This window comes from Choloepus didactylus, chromosome 23 (assembly GCF_015220235.1).
Source record: "Choloepus didactylus isolate mChoDid1 chromosome 23, mChoDid1.pri, whole genome shotgun sequence".
NCBI lineage: Eukaryota > Metazoa > Chordata > Mammalia > Pilosa > Megalonychidae > Choloepus > Choloepus didactylus.
The window spans coordinates 26,312,031-26,339,356 of record NC_051329.1 but is presented as its reverse complement, the minus strand read 5'-3'; the positions used below and the strand labels follow the sequence as shown (position 1 = coordinate 26,339,356).

The 27,326-nt window shown below is 38.8% G+C and overlaps 1 protein-coding gene across 1 annotated transcript; it reads right to left on the bottom strand.

The window, feature by feature from the left end:
- CCDC117 (coiled-coil domain containing 117) lies at positions 1–27,326 on the bottom strand. The gene is made up of 5 exons (XM_037816954.1): positions 27,032–27,326; positions 26,290–26,340; positions 3,470–3,694; positions 2,906–3,043; positions 1–1,181 (listed from the first exon to the last, which is right to left on the bottom strand). The coding sequence occupies exons 1-5, from the start codon at positions 27,211–27,213 to the stop codon at positions 944–946; spliced, it is 834 nt and encodes a 277-aa protein (XP_037672882.1). The 5' UTR covers positions 27,214–27,326; the 3' UTR covers positions 1–943.

The window sequence follows — 27,326 nt, the reverse complement described above, 5'->3', positions numbered from 1 at the left end:
TAATTACTCATTGTTTTCTAAATTAACATTAAAAAAACTCAACTAGTTAATACAGGTACAATTTTTTTTTTTTTTTTAACTCCACAAGTTATTGATGTTGGGTTTAGTTGACCCAATACTTCCTCAGGATTTAACATTTAACTAAGGGATGCTTCTCCCACAGCCAATTTGCACATGGGTTACCCCACAATCTTTTAAACTATCCCTCAAAGTTAATTAAGTGTAAACATTACTGAACAACCAGGCTTATCAACTATGCAAGGGAAACCAAGGAGCAACAGTAGTACAAGGCAAACAAGCCTTGAAGGGAAAACCTCTTCTTTGTGTTCTCATTGCAGAGGCAAAGAGGTGAGCCACAATACTACTGGCTAATTAATCGATACAGCAATACTGAATTGACAACTAATTTACCAGTTTCAGGGCCTCTGTTAATTTTTTAACAATTGGCTTACACTACTGCTTTCTTCCCTCCTTCTCACCAACTATATATATTCACCACTGTAAACAGAGCTCCCAGGAATCTACAGACTAAGCTGTGACTCAACTGCTAGGAAACAGTTGTAGTAGAAGCATCCTTCTTTCTTAATGTATCTTTTTCATTTCAAGGAGAATATTCTCCAAGTGTCTGAATGGTTTAGACAATGTGACAGATGATTTATGTCACCGTACTCATATGGCTACTACACTTGCCTTTGTGGAGGCTGTAAACTAAGATTCCATTAATAAGCCCCCTAAAAAACTGCTTTTCCCTTGAGACAAAATTCCTTGGCAAAAAGTTGAAGACAATAATGGCTACCCAAAATGAAGAGTCCCACCCCAAATCACAGGTGGAGATATGACACCCGTTTCATAAAATTTTCAAGTCCCTACACTCTCCAAGTAGGCTGATGGCTGAGCAAAGAAGCCTTCCAAAATTTGATAACTTAAGTGTAGAAACTGGTTTCTAGAGTTCCATCTCTTCTTCTGTGCAAGCAGCTGTTTCCAAGTTATTGTAAAGTGACATCCCTGTTTGCTGAGGTTCCAAGAACAGTTCAGTTCTTTGAGGGAAGGCAGTGCCAGCAGCTGCATGCTTAGTTTGGCTCTCTCCTGTATAGTTCTTAGCATTAGACGGCAACTTTGGCTTATCAGAAAGGAGTTCAGGGAGAGGTTTCCAGAGCACAAGCTCCATGGAAGGACGGCTCCTAAGAAATAAAATATAGATTTTTAAATAAAAAATTGTAGGACATGGAAATAAAAGATGTGTGCTGAAAAGCTAATGACTGTTTCATAATATCCTAGGGGAAGAACTGATGGCATCAAAATAGGAGACTTCTGACAATCCAAACTCATCTTTAGAAAGGTCACTCAAAGACATAAAGAACTGCATGGAGAACTATGATTGTTTAAGTAAATCAACTAGTTGTACTGATGCTGTGATTAAAACTAATATAAACATCCAGTGTGAAAATGGAGGCCCTGGAGTTAATTTAACATGTTTTTTTTTTTTTAAATTGTGGTTAATATTAGCAGATATAAGCTGTTAACTTGAGTCAGACAGCTATCTTGTATTAAATCATTATAAATGAAAATGAAATACTGGGTAAATACATTAAAAGTATCTCATATGCGTTTTCCTTGGTATAGCTATAAAATATAATCGCTGTAGTTATGCCAAAATGATTGTGTTCCTCTTCTGGCAGTGATGGTTTCTGGGACCCAAAAGCAAGTAAAGCAAAATAAGGAATAACACCCGCAAAGGCTAGCTTCCGGAAAACTAGTAAGAGCAGAAAGTGCTACATATTAGGCTTACTCTGGCTAAACTATTTACCCACCCTCAGGGCTAGGTGGTATGAGCTCAAGCTAGGGCACTAAGGCAAACCCTCTGTGAAAACATCAAGCAGCAGCTGAATCTCTAAGCAGAAATCACTTACACTGTGTCCACAGGCAATATTACCTTATCCATTTGGCATCACTGGGACTACACTGTGTCCACAGGCAATAATACCTCATCTACCTGGCATCACTGGGACTGGTGTTCTAAGACACTTTTTCATATAACTGAAACTTACCCTCATTGAGTACCAAGTCTTTCTAAAAGTATTTTCTAGATGATATCTGAATGGCACTTTATAATGCCCATTATTTTACAAAGAGGATGAGGACTAGTTATCATCTCTAGGCTCAAGGGCTACAGAGATAACAGAACTAGTCATCTGTTCTTATGTTAATTGCTCCAGGCCACTGTGCTTTTCAGGTTCTTATGTCTGCTTTCAAGTTTCCAGTCAGGTCCTCTCACACCAAAACATTGTTTCTTCTGTTCTAACTTGCTTTCTCTGTGTTTCTACACTGATGAGCTAGGAAGCCAGTTACCCCAGCTCATTAAACCGTGCCTAAATTAAGAACAAAATGGCTCTGCTAAAGGCCCTGAGGGGCTATGCTAGGAGCCAAGAATATGAGCTTTGGTTTGTGGCCTGTGTGATAACTATTTTGACTGCTAGGAGACATCTTTTTGTTTAGTTTCCTAGTCTCAAGGGTGCTCCTGAGAGCCAGATAAACAAGAGGCTTCTATACTGAGGATCCTATGTCCTATCACAAGAATTAAGAGAATGGGATCTCTCTTGCCAGTCCTTCCAATCCCAAATATTAGACTGTAGTACATTTTAGGACTTTGAAAGAACTAAGAGGTAACAATAAGGCAGCCACTCCTGCACACTTCAAACTCCTGCTTGCACAGCATTTGCTCTCCATACCCCCTATACACTAAGAAAAGGTCTGTCTCCAACCTGGGCTAAATACACAACCTACTGTGCTTTCTTTCACTTGCCTGGTGGTCAGAAGGCGATGAAAGAGATGACTAGCATAGGACAGGCAGTGTCTAGAGATACTAGATTTTCCCTCAAAGATTATAATTAAATGGAAAACTTACATGGACTCAATCATTTTCTTTGTAAAGACTTCATCAAACTCCCTCTTCAAGCCTGTCTTCATGGTATCAGAAAGGACAAGACTGGGGAGATGATTAATATTTCTGTCGGCTTCAACTTCCTCATCTTCATCAATTATCCTAAATAAATTAAGGCAGAAGCAGCGGAGAAAGGAAAATAATTTAGTTAAGCTACAATAAAAAGATCAAGTACAAAATGAGGCCACATCTAGGTGGAAAAAAAATACGGAAAGGTTGTTCAACATTTCATTAAACAATAAAGTCTTCTGTAAGATGCAACCAAATTTGAAGAATGTGTCCCAGAAAACTATCTCATAAACCCAAAATGAACATTCAGAGATACTAAGTGAAAATGCTTAGTTCAGTTCTAAGATAACAGCTAGCTGACCTTAACATTCAAAGTGCATAGTTTGAACACCCTGATCTTTATATTCTGAGAGGGTGAGGATCAAAGTATCACCAAAAGATAAGTTAGACAGACTAGCTTAAAAACAGAGACATTACATAGGAACAGCAACAAGCCAGCTATAAATGCTGTCCACTCACCTGTCCTCAATCTCCTGAAGCCTCCTCCGGGCAACCTCACACTGTGGTTCTCCAGTTGTCTGATCCATTTCTTCACAAATGATGTCTAACATGCCAGATGGAGAAAGTACACTAGTGCACGGATTTACTCCATGACCCTCTACATCTTGATGTGCACAAAGAATCCAGTCATTAGGACCAGGAGAAAGCCCCGCTTCAGTCAGCCTTTTCTTTCTTACTGGACAACTAGGGGGTAAAAAAATCCAATGAAAAACCCTTAATTCTTAATTAGCTAGAAAACAAATGAAATGTATATCATCCCCATCTTTAGTCAAATTCTTATATGCAAAAAATTCTAGAATTTTTGACAGTGTCTGATTACAAGGTGGAAAATCATGGTTTTTTCCCCATCATTCTCACAGCCTCCAGATATTTTCTTCTGCTTTTCGACAAATTAGGCTGCACCTGTGAGAGTGTGTCTTTCCAGACCAGAAGTGTTCCATGTGGGAAGCTGAAGTCGTTCCAACTCACTTGGCCCTGGAAAGGTCAAGTGGGGAGTGGAAAAAAAAAAAAAGCCACAAAGCAGCAATTAGCAATTCTGCACCATCCACATTTTGTCATACTGCTGCTGCTCCATCAAATCAGTCATATGGAGAAACAGTGATATGGAGAAACAGTGTGATTACCATCCTATATTTCCTTAGTGCAAAAAATGTCTGCCTCATCATGCGTGTTCCGGGTACTAAGTGCAGGTGATACTCCTAGTTTCCTGTTCCACTCTGTACCGGTTTGTATATATCATATCCCCCAGAAAAAGCCATGTTCTTTGAAGCAATATTGTGGGGGCAGACATATTAGTGGGGATTAAGCTGGAACGTTTGGATAAGGTCATTTCCATGGAGATGCACCCCACCCAACTGTGGGTGATAACTCTGATTGGATAGTTTCCATGGAGGTGTGGCCCCACCCATTCAGCAAGGCCTTGATTAATTTACTAGAGCACTATATAAGCTCAGACAAGAGTGAGCTTGCTACAGCCAAGAGGGACACTTTGAATAATGCACAGAACCTGAGAGAGTAGCTGCAGATAAGAGACAGTTTGAAGATGGCTGTTGAAAGCACAAATTTTGCTCCAGAGAAGCTAAAAGAGGACAAATGCCCCAAGAGCAACTGAGAGTGACACTTTTGAGGAACTGCATCCTAGAGGAACATCCTGGGAGAAAGCCATTTTGAACCCAGAACTTTGGAGGAGTGGAGGAGATGACAGCCACGTGCCTTCCCAGCTAACAGAGGTTTTCCAGACACCATTGGCCATCCTCCAGCGAAGGTACCCGATTGCTGATGTGTTTTATGGCCTTAAGACTGTAACTGTGTAACCAAATAAACAACCTTTTATAAAAGCCAATCCATCTCTGGTGTTTTGCATTTCGGCAGCATTAGCAAACTTGAACACACTCCAAAATGTCAGAGGCTGTCATTTGGCTCTATCAGTCCCTTACCAATAATGGAGTCCACTCTTCTCCCACATGCAACATACTATCTTCACTTCCTAGACAAATTTGTACCTCAGAGACCATAGATAGTTCAACAAATCCTATTTCTTTGTTTTGCAGATTTGGAAAGTAGGGCATAGGAAAGCTTAAGGGCTACAAAGCCCTACAGCAAGGCAGTAAACTGCATGTTTGGGACTAGATCCCCGAGTTCCTAAATCCTAACCCTGTGGCACTTTCACTAAATTGACCTGCCTCCTTAAGGTTTAACTGTTCAAGCTCTTATCATGAACTACTGTTTGCAAGCACCAAGAAATGCCCAGTATTTAGCTGAGAGCTACCTGAAGCAAGTTCAATAGACAAGTGTAACTTTTGTTTATGTATTTAGACCCAAAATATTTTTATTTCTTGGGCATTAGCAAGTGCCATCTCAAGACCAAAACATAATTCTGTAGTCAAGAAATTCACTGATTACTGACAGTCAAAGAGAGAAGCATCTGTTACAAGAGGAAATTTGCATTCCATGTCAAGATTGAGAAAATCGACATTAATGTTTTTGGCAATAAAAAATCTGGCAAATAATGCTCTCTTGAACTTGACTGGAATAAACTATTAAATAACATGTCTGGTTTATAGTATTTAACTCATAAGAAAATATTAAGAACGTGATCTATACATCAAATATTTCTGTATTATTTGGATAGTTGAAAAAAAGGTGTAATGTTCTGGAAAGTAGAAGAAAATAAAGATATACATATAAGAAACCAGCTTTAAAAAAAAAAAGCATAACAAATCTAGAGGGAACAGGTAATTACCTGGCAAATCTAACAATTTATTAAATGCAAATGAGCGTGAGAACTGCGTTCTGACCTACAGCGAAATGATTTGGGGACGTTATTTCACAACCGTGGGCTACTTTGCAGATAACTAGAGATTGAAGATGATTAAATCACTAAGAAAATAAGGTATGGGACATATAAGTTAATGGAAGTGAGTAGGAGGGCGTCATCAATATGGCAAAGTAAGACAGCCCCTGGAAAAATCTCCCCTCAGAATCAGCTAATAAAATGACAAATCCCACTGGTTTAGAACTATGGAAGATAACAGAGACTGCAGAAGGACTCAATAAATGATGAAACAAAGAAAAAGAAAAACAATCTCCAAGAACAGACAGGAAATTTCTGTCCTGGACCCACCAGTCCATACCCCTCCCCCTTACTTGGCGCCGTGCACCTTGGGAGTCACGCAGAAGCAGCATAGCCCGGGTGCCCCCAGCCACGATACAGACTATAGAGCTGCTCATAGCAGCAAGTTAGAACCCCATGCATATCCAGACACAGGGTCGCAAGTCCACAGAGACCCAGGGACGCAAGTGCACAGAGACCCAGGGGGGGAACACAAGCCTCTGAGTCATGCTGCAGGCTGAAATCAAAAGGGCCCCTGGGGGAAAATAACAAAACACAAGAGACAATGGCAGAACTGTGAGCAAAAAGGTGCACTCACTCAATCCAGTCTCCGTTGGTTAGACCACTTAAATGCGAAACGGTTTTCTGCAGTGACCCACCTTTCTGGATTGACACCATCTGGCTCCCCAGGGTGGGATTCCCTAACGGGGAAGAAACCGGAGGTAGAAAAGCATCCCAGAATAAAGGGGGTGAGGGATGACAACTGCTCTAGGACAGCATGGGTCCCAGAACTGAAAAGTTCAAGGAAAAGGAGGCACTGAGTGAGGGAGAGAATTTAAACAAATCATAGGAGCTGGGGAGAAAATTCTGCACAAAAACAAACAGAACAGATCAAGATTCCTAGAGAAGGAGCAGGGGAGAGGAAGGGTTCTCCTGGAGAGGAAACAATTGCACAAAAAGTACAATCTTTAAAATTCTACTACATATTCGGGGCAAGAATCAGATGAAGAAGAGCTGAGGAAATGTGAATAGTTAAACATGGGCTACTCTAAGGTCCAGAATAAGTGAGACCAAGTATCAAAGAACAGCTTTAACACAAACCAATCAACAATAAAACCCTAGACAAGAGGGAGAGATTGACTCAGTTCAAACAAATCTCCTGAATCAATTCAAGGAGATGACAGAAAATATGGAAAATGAGCTAAAGGATATTAAGACGACAATGTGTGAGCATAAAGAAGAATTTCACAGTATAAAAAGAAACATAATTTAGGAGGATGAGAGGCACGCCACAAAAACAGAGATTAAAAATACACTAGAGGCATACAACAGCAGAAAAGAGCAGGCAGAAGAAAGAATCAATATAAACAGGATAATTAACATCATGTAATCAGAAGAACAGATAGAGGAAAGAACAGAAAAAATTGAGCAGATTCTCAGGGATTTGAGTGACAGCATGGGATGTCCCAGAAGGAGAAGAGAAGAGAAAGGGGCAAGAAAGAATATATAAGGAACTAATGCCCGAAAATTTCCCAACTCTTATGAAAGCAATAAATATACATGTAACAGGTACTCAAAACAGAATAAATCCTAATAGACCTACTCCGAGACACATACTAATCAACAGTGTCAAATGCCAAAGACAAAGAGGGAATTGTGAAAGCAGAAGAGAAAAGCGATTCATCACATACAAGGGATCCTCAATAAGACTAAGTTCCGATTTCTCGTCAGAAATTATAGAGGGGAGGAGGCAGTGGTATGATATATTTAAGGCACTGAAAGAGAAAAACTGCCAGCCCCAAATTCTTTATCCTGAAAAACTGAACTTCAAAAATGAGGGAGAGTTTAAAATATTCACAGATAAACAGAAACAGAGAGAGTTCATCAAGAGACCTGCCCCACAAGAATTACTAAAGAGTGAGTGGCTTGGAATAGTGTGAAGAAATGAAGAACTTCAGTAGAGGTAACTAAAAGGGTAAAGGCAAAATCCAATAGTACTGTAACCTCTATATAAACTAGTCTTTAATTTACATAAGAGTCAGAATGCAAATGAACAAGAAGTAGACATATTTCCTGATAAATGGACATGAAATACAGAGGCAAACTGGGACAAAAACAACATGAAGAGGGGAAGCAGAGGATTATGGGAGCAGAGAATGTGTGTGCTATTGAAGCTAAGTTGGTATCTTTTCAAAACCCCAGGATAACAACAAAGAAAAGTATTTTTTTTTAAAATACAGAAACAGAAATGGGAAAGGGATCACTCAGATGCATCACAAAAGAACAATTATTCAGAAAAGAAGGTTGCAACAAAGGAAAGAGAGAAAAAACAAAAAAAGAAATGACATAAAAACCAAAGGACGAAATGCCTATAAGTACTGCCTTTACAGTAATAACATTTAATGTAATGGAATTAAATCCCCTAAAATCAAAAGATACAGATCGGCAGAATGGATGAAAAAATGCATGATCCAAATACATATTAATTAAAGAAACTCACCTTAGACCCAAAGACACACACAGGTTAAAAGTGGAAGGATGGAAAAAGATATTTCATGCAAATAACAACAAAAAAAGAGCTTGGGATAGCTATACTCGTATAGGACAAAATCAACTTTAAGTTGAGAGCTATTATAATAACAGACAAAGAAGGATTATATACATGTATATATCAGTAAAAGGGGTAATCCACCAGAACAAATAACAATGATAAATATTTATGCAACTGACCATGGTGTACCAAAATACATGAGGGAAACACTGGCAAAACTGAAGGGAGGAATATACACCTCTACAATAATGGTTGGAGATTTCGATACCCCCCTCTCATCAACAGACAGACCATCAAGATGGAAGATCAATAAGGAAACAGAGAACGTGAATAATATAACTGAAATAGACCTAACAGACATATACAGAACACTGTACCCCAAACAGCAGGCTATATATTCGCGAGTGCAAATGGATCATTCCCCAGGACAGACCACATGGTGGGCCACAAGACAAGTATCAATAAATTTAAAAAGACTGAAATTATTCAAAGTATCTTCTCTGACCATATTGGCATGAGCTGGAAATTAATACACCAGAGAACTGGAAAAGCCACAAATATATGGAAGTTAAATAACACACTCTTAAACAAACAGCGGGTCAAAGAAGAAATTGCAAGAGAAGTCAGTAAATATCTTGAGACAAATGAAAACAAAAACACAATATATCAAAACTTATGGTATACAGTGAAGGGAGTGCTGAGAGAGAAATTTATAGCCCTAAAAGCTTACATTAAAAAAGAAAAAGCTAAAATCAAAGACCTAACGGCACCCCTGGAGGAACAAGAAGAATAATAAACTAACTCCAAAGCAAGCAGAAGGAAAGAAATAACAAAGATACAAGAAGAAATAAATGGAGAGAAAAATAAAAAAGAGTATTAACCAAACCAAAAGTTGGTTCCATATAAAGAGCACTAAAACTGACAAACTCTTACTAGACTGACAAAGAAAAAAAAGAGAACACAAATAAATAAAACCAAATGAGAGGGGTTCATTACCACAAACCCCACAGAAATAAAAAGGATAAGGGGGCGGGGCAAGATGGCAGACTGGTGAGCTGTATGTTTTAGTTACTCCTCCAGGAAAGTAGGTAAAAAGCCAGGAACTGCGTGGACTGGACACCACAGAGCAATCTGTCTTTGGGCATACTTCATACAACACTCATGAAAACGTGGAACTGCTGAGATCAGCGAAATCTGTAAGTTTTTGCGGCTAGGGGACCCGCGCCCCTCCCTGCCAGGCTCAGTCCCGGGGGAGGAGGGGCTGTCAGCTCCAGGAAGGAGAAGGGAGAATTGCAGTGGCTGCTCTTACCGGAAACTCATTCTACTGATTCAAACTCCAACCATAGATAGACTGAGGCCAGACACCAGAGACTCTGAGAGCAGCCAGCCCAGCAGAGAGGAGACAGGCATAGAAAAAAAACAACACGAAAAACTCCAAAATAAAAGCAGAGGATTTTTGGAGTTCTGGTGAACACAGAAAGGGGAAGGGCGGAGATCAGGCCTTGAGGCGCATATGCAAATCCCGAAGCAAGGCTGATCTCTCTGCCCTGGGCACTTTTCCTTAATGGCCCTGGTTGCTTTGTCTATTAGCATTTCAATAACCCATTAGATCTCTGAGGAGGGCCGTTTTTTTTTTTTTTTTTTTTTTTTTTAAATCCTTTTTGCTTTTTCTAAAACAATTACTCTAAGAAGCTCAATACAGAAAGCTTCAAAGAATTGAAATTTGGGCACGTCAAGTCAAGAGCAGAACTAAGAGAGCTCTGAGACAAAAGGCAATAATCCAGTGGCTGAGAAAATTCACTAAACAACACAACTTCCCAAGAAAAGGGGGGTGTCCGCTCACAGCCACCATCCTGGTGGACAGGAAACACTCCTGCCCATCGCCAGCCCCATAGCCCAGAGCTGCCCCAGACAACCCAGTGTGACGGAAGTGCTTCAAATAACAGGCACACACCACAAAACTGGGCGTGGACATTAGCCTTCCCTGCAACCTCAGCTGAATGTCCCAGAGCTGGGAAGGGGGAGCAGTGTGAATTAACAGAGCCCCATTCAGCCATCATTTGAGCAGACTGGGAGCCTCCCAACACAGCCCAGCAGCCCAGAACTGCCCTGGGGGGACGGCACTCACCTGCGACATAGCACAGTCATCCCTCAACAGAGGACCCGGAGTGCACAGCCTGGAAGAGGGGCCCACTTGCAAGTCTCAGGAGCCATACGCCAATACCAAAGACTTGTGGGTCAGTGGCAGAGACAAACTGTGGCAGGACTGAACTGAAGGATTAGACTATTGCAGTAGCTTTAAAACTCTAGGATCATCAGGGAGATTTGATTGTTAGGGCCACCCCCCCTACCCGACTGCCCAGAAACACGCCCCACATACAGGGCAGGCAACACCAACTACATACGCAAGCTTGGGACACCAATTGGGCCCCACAAGACTCACTCCCCAACTCACCAAAAAGGCTAAGCAGGGGAGATCTGGCTTGTGGAGAACAGGTGGCTCGTGGACGCCACCTGCTGGTTAGTTAGAGAAAGTGTACTCCACGAAGCTGTAGATCTGATAAATTAGAGATAAGGACTTCAACTGGTCTACAAACCCTAAAAGAACCCTATCAAGGTCAGCAAATGCCACGAGGCCAAAAACAACAGAAAATTATAAAGCATATGAAAAAACCAGACGATATGGATAACCCAAGCCCAAGCACCCAAATCAAAAGACCAGAAGAGACACACCTAGAGCAGCTACTCAAAGAACTAAAGATGAACAATGAGACCCTAGTACGGGATATGAAGGAAATCAAGAAGACCCTAGAAGAGCATAAAGAAGACATTGCAAGACTAAATAAAAAAATGGATGATCTTATGGAAATTAAAGAAACTGTTGACCAAATTAAAAAGATTCTGGACACTCATAGTACAAGACTAGAGGAAGTTGAACAACGAATCAGTGACCTGGAAGATGACAGAATGGAAAATGAAAACATAAAAGAAAGAATGGGGAAAAAAATTGAAAAACTCGAAATGGACCTCAGGGATATGATAGATAATATGAAACGTCCGAATATAAGACTCATTGGTGTCCCAGAAGGGGAAGAAAAGGGTAAAGGTCTAGGAAGAGTATTCAAAGAAATTGTTGGGGAAAACTTCCCAAATCTTCTAAACAACATAAATACACAAATCATAAATGCTCAGCGAACTCCAAATAGAATAAATCCAAAAAAAACCCACTCCGAGACATATACTGATCACACTGTCAAACATAGAAGAGAAGGAGCAAGTTCTGAAAGCAGCAAGAGAAAAGCAATTCACCACATACAAAGGAAACAGCATAAGACTAAGTAGTGACTACTCAGCAGCCACCATGGAGGCGAGAAGGCAGTGGCACGATATATTTAAAATTCTGAGTGAGAGGAATTTCCAGCCAAGAATACTTTATCCAGCAAAGCTCTCCTTCAAATTTGAGGGAGAGCTTAAATTTTTCACAGACAAAGAAATGCTGAGAGAATTTGCTAACAAGAGACCTGCCCTACTGGAGATACTAAAGGGAGCCCTACAGACAGAGAAACAAAGACAGGACAGAGAGACTTGGAGAAAGGTTCAGTACTAAAGAGATTCGGTATGGGTACAATAAAGGATATTAATAGAGAGAGGGAAAAATATGGCAAACATAATCCAAAGGATAAGATGGTCGATTCAAGAAATGCCTTCACGGTTTTAACGTTGAATGTAAATGGATTAAACTCCCCAATTAAAAGATATAGATTCGCAGAATGGATCAAAAAAAATGAACCATCAATATGTTGCATACAAGAGACTCATCTTAGACACAGGGACACAAAGAAACTGAAAGTGAAAGGATGGAAAAAAATATTTCATGCAAGCTACAGCCAAAAGAAAGCAGGTGTAGCAATATTAATCTCAGATAAAATAGACTTCAAATGCAGGGATGTTTTGAGAGACAAAGAAGGCCACTACATACTAATAAAAGGGGCAATTCAGCAAGAAGAAATAACAATCGTAAATGTCTATGCACCCAATCAAGGTGCCACAAAATACATGAGAGAAACACTGGCAAAACTAAAGGAAGCAATTGATGTTTCCACAATAATTGTGGGAGACTTCAACACATCACTCTCTCCTATAGATAGATCAACCAGACAGAAGACCAATAAGGAAATTGAAAACCTAAACAATCTGATAAATGAATTAGATTTAACAGACATCTACAGGACATTACATCCCAAATCACCAGGATACACATACTTTTCTAGTGCTCACGGAACTTTCTCCAGAATAGATCATATGCTGGGACATAAAACAAGCCTCAATAAATTTAAAAAGATTGAAATTATTCAAAGCACATTCTCTGACCACAATGGAATACAATTAGAAGTCAATAACCATCAGAGACTTAGAAAATTCACAAATACCTGGAGGTTAAACAACACACTCCTAAACAATCAGTGGGTTAAAGAAGAAATAGCAAGAGAAATTCCTAAATATATAGAGACGAATGAAAATGAGAACACAACATACCAAAACCTATGGGATGCAGCAAAAGCAGTGCTAAGGGGGAAATTTATAGCACTAAACGCATATATTAAAAAGGAAGAAAGAGCCAAAATCAAAGAACTAATGGATCAACTGAAGAAGCTAGAAAATGAACAGCAAACCAATCCTAAACCAAGTACAAGAAAAGAAATAACAAGGATTAAAGCAGAAATAAATGACATAGAGAACAAAAAAACAATAGAGAGGATAAATATCACCAAAAGTTGGTTCTTTGAGAAGATCAACAAGATTGACAAGCCCCTAGCTAGACTGACAAAATCAAAAAGAGAGAAGACCCATATAAACAAAATAATGAATGAAAAAGGTGACATAACTGCAGATCCTGAAGAAATTAAAAAAATTATAAGAGGATATTATGAACAACTGTATGGCAACAAACTGGATAATGTAGAAGAAATGGACAATTTCCTGGAAACATATGAACAACCTAGACTGACCAGAGAAGAAATAGAAGACCTCAACCAACCCATCACAAGCAAAGAGATCCAATCAGTCATCAAAAATCTTCCCACAAATAAATGCCCAGGGCCAGATGGCTTCACAGGGGAATTCTACCAAACTTTCCAGAAAGAACTGACACCAATCTTACTCAAACTCTTTCAAAACATTGAAAAAAATGGAACACTACCTAATTCATTTTATGAAGCTAACATCAATCTAATACCAAAACCAGGCAAAGATGCTACAAAAAAGGAAAACTACCGGCCAATCTCCCTAATGAATATAGATGCAAAAATCCTCAACAAAATACTTGCAAATCGAATCCAAAGACACATTAAAAAAATCATACACCATGACCAAGTGGGGTTCATTCCAGGCATGCAAGGATGGTTCAACATAAGAAAAACAATCAATGTATTACAACACATTAAAAACTCGAAAGGGAAAAATCAATTGATCATCTCAATAGATGCTGAAAAAGCATTTGACAAAATCCAACATCCCTTTTTGATAAAAACACTTCAAAAGGTAGGAATTGAAGGAAACGTCCTCAACATGATAAAGAGCATATATGAAAAACCCACAGCCAGCATAGTACTCAATGGTGAGAGACTGAAAGCCTTCCCTCTAAGATCAGGAACAAGACAAGGATGCCCGCTGTCACCACTGTTATTCAACATTGTGCTGGAAGTGCTAGCCAGGGCAATCCGGCAAGACAAAGAAATAAAAGGCATCCAAATTGGAAAAGAAGAAGTAAAACTGTCATTGTTTGCAGATGATATGATCTTATATCTAGAAAACCCTGAGAAATCAACGATACACCTACTAGAGCTAATAAACAAATTTAGCAAAGTAGCGGGATACAAGATTAATGCACATAAGTCAGTAATGTTTCTATATGCTAGAAATGAACAAACTGAAGAGACACTCAAGAAAAAGATACCATTTTCAATAGCAACTAAAAAAATCAAGTACCTCGGAATAAACTTAACCAAAGATGTAAAAGACCTATACAAAGAAAACTACATAACTCTACTAAAAGAAATAGAAGGGGACCTTAAAAGATGGAAAAATATTCCATGTTCATGGATAGGAAGGCTAAATGTCATTAAGATGTCAATTCTACCCAAACTCATCTACAGATTCAATGCAATCCCAATCAAAATTCCAACAACCTACTTTGCAGACTTGGAAAAGCTAGTTATCAAATTTATTTGGAAAGGGAAGATGCCTCGAATTGCTAAAGACACTTTAAAAAAGAAAAACGAAGTGGGAGGACTTACACTCCCTGACTTTGAAGCTTATTATAAAGCCACAGTTGCCAAAACAGCATGGTACTGGCACAAAGATAGACATATAGATCAATGGAATCGAATTGAGAATTCAGAGATAGACCCTCAGATCTATGGCCGACTGATCTTTGATAAGGCCCCCAAAGTCACCGAACTGAGCCATAATGGTCTTTTCAACAAATGGGGCTGGGAGAGTTGGATATCCATATCCAAAAGAATGAAAGAGGACCCCTACCTCACCCCCTACACAAAAATTAACTCAAAATGGACCAAAGATCTCAATATAAAAGAAAGTACCATTAAACTCCTAGAAGATAATGTAGGAAAACATCTTCAAGACCTTGTATTAGGAGGCCACTTCCTAGACTTTACACCCAAAGCACAAGCAACAAAAGAGAAAATAGATAAATGGGAACTCCTCAAGCTTAGAAGTTTCTGCACCTCCAAGGAATTTCTCAAAAAGGTAAAGAGGCAGCCAACTCAATGGGAAAAAATTTTTGGAAACCATGTATCTGACAAAAGACTGATATCTTGCATATACAAAGAAATCCTACAACTCAATGACAATAGTACAGACAGCCCAATTATAAAATGGGCAAAAGATATGAAAAGACAGTTCTCTGAAGAGGAAATACAAATGGCCAAGAAACACATGAAAAAATGTTCAGCTTCACTAGCTATTAGAGAGATGCAAATTAAGACCACAATGAGATACCATCTAACACCGGTTAGAATGGCTGCCATTAAACAAACAGGAAACTACAAATGCTGGAGGGGATGTGGAGAAATTGGAACTCTTATTCATTGTTGGTGGGACTGTATAATGGTTCAGCCACTCTGGAAGTCAGTCTGGCAGTTCCTTAGAAAACTAGAGATAGAGCTACCATTCGATCCAGCGATTGCACTTCTCGGGATATACCCGGAAGATCGGAAAGCAGTGACACGAACAGATATCTGCACGCCAATGTTCATAGCAGCATTATTCACAATTGCCAAGAGATGGAAACAACCCAAATGTCCATCAACAGATGAGTGGATAAATAAAATGTGGTATATACACACGATGGAATACTACGCGGCAGTAAGAAGGAATGATCTGGTGAAACATATGACAACATGGATGAACCTTGAAGACATAATGCTGAGCGAAATAAGCCAGGCACAAAAAGAGAAATATTATATGCTACCACTAATGTGAACTTTGAAAAATGTAAAACAAATGGTTTATAATGTAGAATGTAGGGGAACTAGCAGTAGAGAGCAATTAAGGAAGGGGGAACAATAATCCAAGAAGAACAGATAAGCTATTTAACGTTCTGGGGATGCCCAGAAATGACTATGGTCTGTTAATTTCTGATGGATGTAGTAGGAACAAGTTCACTGAAATGTTGCTATAGTATGTAACTTTCTTGGGGTAAAGTAGGAACATGTTGGAAGTTAAGCAGTTATCTTAGGTTAGTTGTCTTTTTCTTACTCCCTTGCTATGGTCTCTTTGAAATGTTCTTTTATTGTATGTTTGTTTTCTTTTTAACTTTTTTTTTCATACAGTTGATTTGAAAAAAGAAGGGAAAGTTAAAAAAAAGAAAAAAAAGAAAAAAGACAAACAAGGGAAAAAAAAAAAAAAAAAGATGTAGTGCCCCCTTGAGGAGCCTGTGGAGAATGCAGGGGTATTCGCCTACCCCACCTCCATGGTTGCTAACATGACCACAGACATAGGGGACTGGTGGTTTGATGGGTTGAGCCCTCTACCATAAGTTTTACCCTTGGGAAGACGGTTGCTGCAAAGGAGAGGCTAGGCCTCCCTGTATTTGTGCCTAAGAGTCTCCTCCTGAATGCCTCTTTGTTGCTCAGATGTGGCCCTCTCTCTCTGGCTAAGCCAACTTGAAAGGTGAAATCACTGCCCTCCCCCCTACGTGGGATCAGACACCCAGGGAAGTGAATCTCCCTGGCAACGTGGAATATGACTCCCGGGGAGGAATGTAGACCCGGCATCGTGGGATGGAGAACATCTTCTTGACCAAAAGGGGGATGTGAAAGGAAATGAAATAAGCTTCAGTGGCAGAGAGATTCCAAAACGAGCCGAGAGATCACTCTGGTGGGCACTCTTACGCACACTTTAGACAACCTTTTTTAGGTTCTAAAGAATTGGGGTAGCTGGTGGTGGATACCTGAAACTATTAAACTACAACCCAGAACCCATGAATCTCGAAGACAGTTGTATAAAAATGTAGCTTATGAGGGGTGACAGTGGGATTGGGAATGCCATAAGGACCAAACTCCACTTTGTCTAGTTTATGGATCGATGTGTAGAAAAGTAGGGGAAGCAAACAAACAGACAAAGGTACCTAGTGTTCTTTTTTACTTCAATTGCTCTTTTTCACTCTAATTATTATTCTTGTTATTTTTGTGTGTGTGCTAATGAAGGTGTCAGGGATTGATTTAGGTGATGAATGTACAACTATGTAATGGTACTGTAAACAATCGAAAGTACAATTTGTTTTGTATGACTGCGTGGTATGTGAATATATCTCAATAAAATGATGATTTTAAAAAAAAAAAAAAAAAAAAAAAAAAAAAGGATAAGGGATACTATGAATAACTATATGCCAACAAATTAGAAAACTTAAATGAAACGGACAAATTTCTAGAAACACATCAACAACCTATATTGACTCAGAAGAAAGAGAAGATCTCAACAAACCAATTACAAGAGACTGACTCAGTCATCAAAAATTTCCCAACAGGTTAGTTGCTTCATGTCTCTGAGCCTCAGTTTTTCTTCTGTGAAACAGACCTAATAATTTCTACCTCACAGACTTATTGGGCGAACTAAATTTGATAATGCATATAAAGAGCTAGTCTAGTGTTGTGTATAAATAAAAAATAAATCTCAATTTCTCCTAAAAAAAAAAAAATCCCCAACAAAGAAAAGCCTAGGAACAGACGGCTTTATAGGTAAATTCCACGAATCATTCCAAGAATTAACACCAACCGTGCTCAACTCTTCCAAAAAACTGAACAGGAAGGAATGCTTCAATGAGGCCAGTTATCACCTTAATACCAATGCTAGATAAAGATACAAGAAAAGAAAGTTACAGACCAATTTCTCTGGTGAATATAGATGCAAAAATCCTCAACACAATATTTGCAAATCTAATCCAACAACACATTACAAGAATTATACACCATGATCAAGTGGGTTTATCCCAGGTATGCATGGGTGATTTGACATAAGAAAATTAATTCATGTAATACACAATATTAACAAATTCAGGGGGAAAACACGACATAATCATCTTGACATAGAAAAGGCATTTGACAAAATTCAACATATTTTCTTGATGACAACACTTTGAAAAACAGGAATAGAAGGAAACTTCCTTAACATGATAAAGGGCATATATGAAAAACCCACAGCTAACACCATAATCAATGATGAAAGACTAAAAGCTTTCCCTCTAAGATGTGGAACAAGACAAGGATGCCCTCTATCACCAATATTATTCAACATTGTGCTTGATGTTCTAGACAGAGCATTCAGGCAAGAAAAAGAAATGAAAGGCATCCAGTAATGGAAAGGAATAAAAATCATACTATTTGCAGATGACATGATCCTATATAAAGAAAGTCCCCCAAAACCTACAAGAAAGCTACTAGAGCTAATAAGCAAGTTCAACAAAGAAGCAGAGTATGAGATCAACATGCAATAAATAGTAGTGTTTCTATATACTAGTAACAAGCAATCTGAACAGAACATCAAGAAAAAAAATTTCCATTTAAAATAGCAACTAAAATAATAAAAAATCAAGGAATAAATTTAACCAAGGATGTGAAGGACCTACACAGAAAACTACAAAATACTGCTAAAAGAAACCAAAGACAACCTAAATAAATGGAAGGACATTCCGTGTTCATGGATTAGAAGACTAAATAGCATTAAGACGTCAATTCTACCCAAACTGACTTACCAATTCAATGCAATCCCAATCAAAATCCCAACAGCCTACTTTACAGAATGGAAAAGCCAATTAACAAATTTATTTGGAAGGGTAAGGGGCCCCAAATAGAGAAAAAATCTTGAAGCAGAAAAATGAAGTTGGAGGACTCTCACTTCCTGACTTTAAAGTGTACAAGAAAGCTACAGTGATAAAAACAGCATGGCATTGGCATAAAGATAGATAATACTGACTAACGGAATGGAATTAAGAATTCAGAAACAGACCCTCAAATTTCTGGTTAACTGCTTTTTGACAAGGCTGCCAAGTCCACCCAACTGGGATAGAACAGTCTCTTCAACAAATTGTGCTGGGAGAACTGGATATCAATATCCAACAGAATGAAAGAGAACCCCTCCCATACACCTTATACAAAAATTAACTCAAAATGGATCAAAGACCTAAAACATAAAAGCCAGAACCATAAAACTCCTAGAAGAAAATGTGGGGAAGCATCTTCAAGATCTTGTGGTTAGATGTGGTTTTATACCTTACACCCAAAGCACAAGCAACAAAAGAAAAAAAAAAGATAAATGAAAAAGCCTCAAAATGAATACATTTGTGCTTCAAAGACCTTTATCAAAAGGATAAAAAAAAAGCAGCCTACTCAGCAGGAAAAAATATTTGGAAACCACATATCACATAAGAGTTTAATATCTAGGATATATGAGGAGATCTTACAACTCAATGATAAAAGGACAAACAACCCAATTTAAAAACAGGCAAAACCTACCCCCTACGTGGGACCTGACTCCCAAGGGTGTAAATCTCCCTGGCAATGCAGGATATGACTCCTGGGGATGAATCTGGACTCAACATTGTAGGATTGAGAACATCTTCTTGACCAAAAGGGGGATGCGAAATGAAACAAAATAAAGTTTCAGTGGCTGAGAGATTCCAAATGGAGTCGAGAGGTCACTCCGGTGGACATTCTTACGCACTATACAAATAACACTTTTCAGGTTTTAATATATTGGGATAGCTAGAAGTAAATATCTGAAACTATCCAACTCCAATCCAGTAGCCTTGATTCTTGAAGACGATTGTATAACAAGGTAGCTTACAAAGGGTGACAGTGTTTGTGAAAACCTTGTGGATTGCATTCCCTTTATCCAGTGTATGGATGGATGAGTAGAAAAATGGGGACAAAACCTAAATGAAAAATAGGGTGGAATGGGGGGGGTGATTTGGGTGTTCTACTTTTATTTTTATTTTTTATTCTGATTCTGATTTTCTCTGGTGTAAGGAAAATGTTCAAAAATAGATTGAGGTGATGAATGCACAACTATAAGATGGTACATCAGGGATGACTGCATGGTATGTGAATATATCTCAATAAAACTGAATTTTTAAAAAAATGGGCAAAAGACATGAACAGACATTTTTCCAAAGAGGACATACAAATGGTGACAAAGCACATACAAAGATGCTCAACATCACCAGCTATTAGGGAAATGCAAATTAAAACTATGATATATCATTCCATACCTACTAGAATGGCCTCTACTAAAAAAAAAAAGAAAACCTGTTCAAGTGTTGGAGAGAATGTGGAGAAACAGGAACACTTATTCACTGTTAATGGAACAGAGAATGGTGAGCCGCTACAGAAGACAGCTCAACGGTTCCTCAGGAAACTAAATAAAGAACCGCCATATGATTCAGCAATCCCTCTACTAGGTACACAGAAGAACTGAAAGCAGGGACGTGAACAGACATTTGCACACCGATGGTCATAGTGGTATTATTTACAATTGCCAAAAGATGGAAACAATCCAGGTGTCCATTAACTGATAAGTGGATTAACAAACTGTGGTATATACATACAGTGGAATATTATGCAACTGTAAGAAGAAATACAGTCATGATGCATAAGACTACATGGATGAACCATGAGGAGATTGTGTTGAGTGAAATAAGTCAGATGATATATAAAAGGATAAATATTGTATGGCCTCACTAATATGAACTAAATATAACTAGGAAACTCATGGTGTTAGTATTTAGAAAATAGGTCACCAGAAGAAAAATGAGGGCACACAATTGGGAGCTGATGTGTATCTGTGTAGAACATGTAATAAAGTTGTTTGTAAATGTCCGGAAATGGAGAGAGGTGATGGGGGCACATTATAGTGAGTGTAACTAATAACAATGGTACGTGGGTACAACTGTGGTTGAAAAGGCAAGGTTAGAGTCATGTATGTTACTAGAAGGAAAGCCAGAATATGAAACATGGAACTGTGTAACATAATGAACCCTGTCAGGGTGAAAGTGTCCTAGAATTGACTGTGGTGATATATGTACATCTCTGTGAATATTAGAAGACAGTGATTGTACACTTTAGATGGACTGTATGGTATGTGAATACATCTCAATAAAACTGCTTTTTAAAAAATGGGCAAAAGGCTTGAATAGACATTTCTCAAAACAGGAAATACAAATGGCTAAAAAGCACATGAAAAGTTGCTCAACATCACTCGCTACTAGGGAAACACAAATTAAAACTACAATGAGGTATCATTTCACACCCATTACAATGGGTACTAGAAAATTACAAATGTTGGAGAGGATGTGGAGAAACAGGAACACTCATTCATTGCTGATGGCAATGTAAAATTAATATGGTGCAGCTGCTATGGAAGACAGTTCGGTAGTTCCTCAGAAAGCTAAGTATAGAATTACCATATGAACTCGCAATCCTTCTACTAGGTATATACCCAAAAGAACTGAACGGAGAGACTCAAACAGATATTTGCACACTGCTGTTCACAGTGGCATTATTCATAACTGCCACAAGACAGAAGCAACCTAAGTGTCCAGCAACTGATGAATGGATAAACAAAATGTGGTTATAAACATACAATGGAATTCAAGTAGCCATAAAAAGGAATTAATCCTGACACTTGTGACAACATAGATGGGCCTGAACACATTATGCCGAGTGAAATAAGCCAGACGTAAAAGGACAAATATTATATGATCTTGCCAATATGAATTAATTAGAATATGCAAATTCATGGTCAGAAACTAGAATACAGGTTATCAGGGGTCAGGGTGGGGGTGGAGAATGGGCAATTAATGGTTAATCAGTACAAAGTTTCTCTTCAAGATGACGAAGTTCTGGTAATGGATGGCGGGGATTATGGTACAACACTGTAAATGTAATTAACACTAATGACTTGTATATTTGACAGTGGATAAAAAAACAGGGAAATTTCAGGTTATTCAAGTTACCAGAATGAAAAATAACATAGAACTATACCATACAAAGAGTGAACCCTAATGTAAACTAAGGGCTATAGTTAATAGCAAAATTATAATAATATTGTTTAACAAAGGTACCACACTAATGCAAAAACTTGGGCAGAGGTGGATATATGGGAACTTTGTATTTTCTGCATGATTTTTCTGTAATACTACAACTGCTCTAATAAAAAAATGGGGAACAAATGTGGTATATACATACAATGGAATATTATGCAGTCATAAAAAGGAACGAAGTCCTGATACTTGTGACAACATGGATGAACTATGAAGACATTATGCTGAAGGAAATAAGCCAGACACAAAAGGACAAATATTGTATGATCTCACTGATTTAAAATAATTAGAATAAACAAACTCATAAAGTTAGAATCTAGAATATAGATGACCAGGGGCTGGGTTGGGAGTAGAGAATGGGTAGTTAATACTTAATTTGTACATAATTTCTATTTAGGATGACTTTTGGAAATGATAGTGGCAGTGGTAGCAAAGTATTAAGTATTGTGACTATAATTAACAACACTGAATTATATATGTGAATGTGGTTAAAAGGGGAAACTTTAGTTTGCATATATGTTACTAGAATAAAAATTAAAGGATAAAACATAGTACCGTATAACACAGTGAACTCTATTGTAAATGATGGACTATACTTAACAGTGTAAGTATAATATGTTCTTTCACGAATTTTAACAAACGTACCACACTAATGCAAGGTATTAATAATAGGGTGGTATACAGAGAAAAATTCACCTAATGTAAACTTTGGACTGGGGTTTATAGTACAATTTTAATATTCTTACATCAATTGTAATAAAGTTACCACACTAATGCAAAGTGTCAACAATAGGGGGGTACATGGGAACGCTCTATTTCTAACATGATTTTTTCTGTAAACTTCCAGAATTAAAAAAGTTTAAAAAAGCCAAATTGGTTGAAAATAAACTGGTGGAAGTGGGCGGAAAAAAGAGTTAATGAAAGTGACAGCACGCTTGAGGGCATTAGACATCCAAATATCCAGTCCCTTCTCCTCCCATGGCATCAATCTCTCCATCTGTAAATCAAAGGCAGTTAACTTTTTTAGTCAACACTTTCCACACTTTAAACTTTTTTTTCCTTCAGCATGGAACTGTTTATTCAATAATGTAGGGAACCCCCAAAGACAAAAGCAAAAAAGGTTCCTCTGTATCCACAGCAACCCCAAAGAAATGAAGAACATAGATACTGTCTGGTTCAGTGGTTTTTAAACTAAGGCAATCTTCAACACTACAGTTTTAAGAATTTACATAACAAGGTAAGAAAATCCAAAATTTCTGCTGGGAAACAAAACAAAACCCATAAACAAAGTTAAAAGACAAACGACAAATTTGGGGGAAACATTTGCAACACCCATAATAAATTGCTAGTTTCCCTAAAACTCAATGAGAAAACAACCAATAAGCCAGTAACAAATTTGCAGAAACATGAACAACTCGTACAAAATTAAACACAAATAGCTTAAATGAAAAGATGTTCAACCCTTATAATAAACAAACACAAATTAAAAGTGATCCAATGTCTTTGACCTTAACTGTAAAATTCTGTATGCAAAAAAGCGTACACACACACTATAATAATTACAAAACAAACATCTATGAAAATATCATCCAAGATACTGAACACTGCCAGACTGTTAAGATGGTACTCTATTCCCAAATGCTGAGAGGTAAGCACACTATTGTCTTTTATGTTAATTGCTTGCTTTTTTAAAAAAATACTTTTTCTTGTACCTAGGTATGCATCCCTAAATAACTTTCAGCTTTGTCTGTTTGGGGACTTAATATTTAAGGAATTATACTGTGTATGATCCTGTGATTTTTTTCATATTATGCTTGTAAGATACATCCACAATGACATGTGCCAAGTGTAGTTCATTCATTTTTTGCTCTGAGTCCACTGTATGAATTTATAGTCTACTTTATCTGTTTTTCTGTTGAGAGACACTGGGATTCTTTCCATTTTTGAGCTATTACAACAAGGCTGCTATGAACTTTCTTGCACATGGTTTCCTGGTCATATGTCTGAAATTCTCTAGTAAGGGAACTGTTGGGTAAAAGGATATTCACACCTTGAAGTTTTCTAGATAATGCCAATTTGTTTTCCAAAGTATCAATACTCCCAATCCATAGTGTATGGAGCACCTGAAGCTCCACAACTTCTCCATTATCTGGTAGTACAGTGGAATCTTACTGTGGTTTTATTATGCCTTTCCCTATACACTGATGAGGCTGAACAACTTTCCATTTGCTGGTTGGTCATTTGCATTCCCTCTATGTGGAATTCTTTTACTCAGTTTTCTATTCGACTGCCTATCTATGAAACGCATTTTTCATCTATCAGTTAAATGTCAATCAAAAAGTTTGTAAATACAGTTCTGGAGAGAAGATGGAGCAACAGTTTTTTTTTTTTATGCAATCTTATTGATATATATTGACATACCAGATAGTCATCCAAAGTGTACAATCAATGGTTCACCATATCATATAATCGTGTATTCATCACCACAATGAATTTTTGAACATTTTCATTACTCCAAAAAAAAAACCCAATAAATAAATAAATAGAAAGAACACCCAACCCATACCCTTTATCCACCCCCCATTATTTATTTATTTTTTGTCTTTATTTCCTTACTCAACTTTCCATACACTGGTTAAAGGGAATGTCAGTCACAAGGTTTTCACAATTACACAGTCACACCATAAAAGCTATATAGTTACACAATCATCCTCAAGAATAAAGGTTACTAGATTACAGTTCAACAGATTCAGGTATTTCCTTCTACCTATTCTAATACACTACAAACTAAAAACGGATATCTATATAATGCATAAGAATAACCTCCAGAATGACCTCTTGACTCTATTTGAAATCTCTCAGCAACTAAAACTTTATTTTGTTTTCATTTCTCTTCCCCCTTTTGGTCCAAGAAGGCTTTCTTAATCCCACCATGCCAGGGCCAGGCTCATCCCTGGGAATAATGTCCCTCGTTGTCAGGAAGAATTATACCCCTGGGAGTCATGTTCCATGTTTGGGAAAGCAGTGAGTTTACCTGCAGAGTTGGCTTAGAGAGAGACGCCACATCTGAGAAACAAATGAGGTTCTCTGGGGGTGACTCTTAGGAATAATTATAAGTAGGCTTAGCTTCTCCTTTGCAGGAGTAAGTTTCATAAGGGCAAGCTCCAAGATCAAGGACTTGGCCTACTAAATTTGTACTCCCAATGCTTGCAAGAATATCAGGAATTCCCCAGGTGGGAAAGTTTAATATTTCCACATTTTTTCCCAGTCCCTCAAGGGGGCTTTGCAAATACTTTTTTATTCTCTGCCCAAAATACTCTGGGATATATCCGGACATCGCACTAACCTGTACAAACCAACAAGATCTCACACTCCCTATTCAAGGTTCCATGTATATGATGTTCAAATAAACTGACCATACAAGTTAAATTAGACAGGCAACAGGTATTCTTGCTGTTAATAGGAGAATTGGCAACACTTTTTTAATCACAATTTAGAATGCACACACTGTGACCCAGCAATTCCACAAATAGTTCAAATATATACAAATGATTTTAAAAGAAAAATCAGGATAGCTTTGTTAGTAATAACAAAAATTAAAAATAACTTAGAAGTCTATCAGCAGGAGACTGGTTAATTATCTATACCTACCCCTACAAGAGAATTCCATTCAACTGTTGAAAAACAAATTAGATAGAAGTCTATGTGCTGATATGGAACAAGCTATAGGATAGAAAAATGAAAAGAACAATGTATTGCACAGTACATCAACTGTATCTTCCTATAAAGCTTGTAAGTTTTTATACTATCTTCAAAAGGTGGAAGAGGAAACAGGTAACAGGGGTTGCCTCTGAGAAAGAAAACTGGAATGTGGAGTTTATACAAGACTTTTCAATATGAATCCTTCTAGACAGTTTGAATTTTTTCTTTGTGCAAGTAATAACTCACATAGTTCCAATTCACAACTTACAGCCAGTTATAGAGTTAAGTCTCATTCTGGCCTCTGTGTGCCAGCCCCTCAGTTCCCTTCCCCAAGCCAATGTTATTGGCTTCTTGTGCCTCCTTGCAGAGACACCTGTTTGATTTTTCCTCTTAAAAAAAGAGTAGTTTAGTAATAACAGGGTGGAATACAGGAATCCTGAATTTCATGCATGAGTGTTCTGTAAACCCACAACTTCTTTAATTAAAAACACAAAACAAAAACAAGTCGTTTAGGATATAAAAATAGGTTAAATTAACAGTGAACATTAAGGGAATAAATGGCACCTGAAACTTACTCATTATCATCATCCTCTCGCTTGTGTTTCTTTTTACAGTGAACCGAAATACTGTAAAAACAAACAAAAACAAATCAGTCAACTGAGAAATCTATTTGAGCTTGTTCTTTCAGCATCCGCTTTTTCGTGCTCCAATAATTTTGCCCACCCGACACGTATCAACTGTCCCTCTCTCCTTGCTGAGTGGGATGTATACAGAGATCACAAAAGCAATCAGGTAAATGTTGGGCGAAACTAGAGTGAAATGTAAACTTCTCATTTTGTCGGTAGTGGGAAATAAATTTGGGCAAACAACGGAGGAAAAGCATATTGGGTGCACGCACTGTACACTTTATTTCCGTGATCCCCCTATGACAGATTTTCTGAGCCCACTTTGCGGACGAGGAAACTGAGATACACTGGAAGTTGCCATTAGCGGACGCGCCGCGGTCTGGAAAAGGAGAGAGGCGTGTGCGCGACGCGGGGACATCCCGGCTCGAGTCGGCCCGGGTTCTAAGCCCAGTGGCGCCGGTAGGACCCGCGCGACTTTGCAAAGTCTCCTCGCCTCTCTGAGGTGCAGCCGGACAGAAGGCCGAACGTACTCCGGGACTGTGCGACCTTCGCCGACTTACATTTAACGTCTCTGGGGATCAGTTTCTTCGTCTGTAAAGTGGGGCTGAGAAGCCTCCCTTAGAGGCTCGTGGGAGGGTTTCACGAGCCCGTCCGCGCCCGCCCCGCGCCCGCCGCCCGCCGGGCTCCTCACCGTCCGCGCGCCGCGCTCCCGCCGGGGCTGCTCGGGGCGGCGCGGGGTCCTGGCCGCGGGGCCAGCTCGGCGCCGTCCGCCTCCGGCGGGAAGGCCCGGCCGGGGAAGGCCGGCGGCGGCTGCAAGAAGTCCGAGCTGCCGCTCAGAGGCAGCCCGCTGAAGGGTCGACCGAGTGCGGCCATGGCCGGCGAGACAAGGAAGCTGTTCGGTTGGCCCCGGCTGCCCGCGTCCCCCGGCCCGGCGGCTCCGGCCACAGTGACTGCCGAGAGGTACCCGCCTCCGAGCCCGCTCCCGA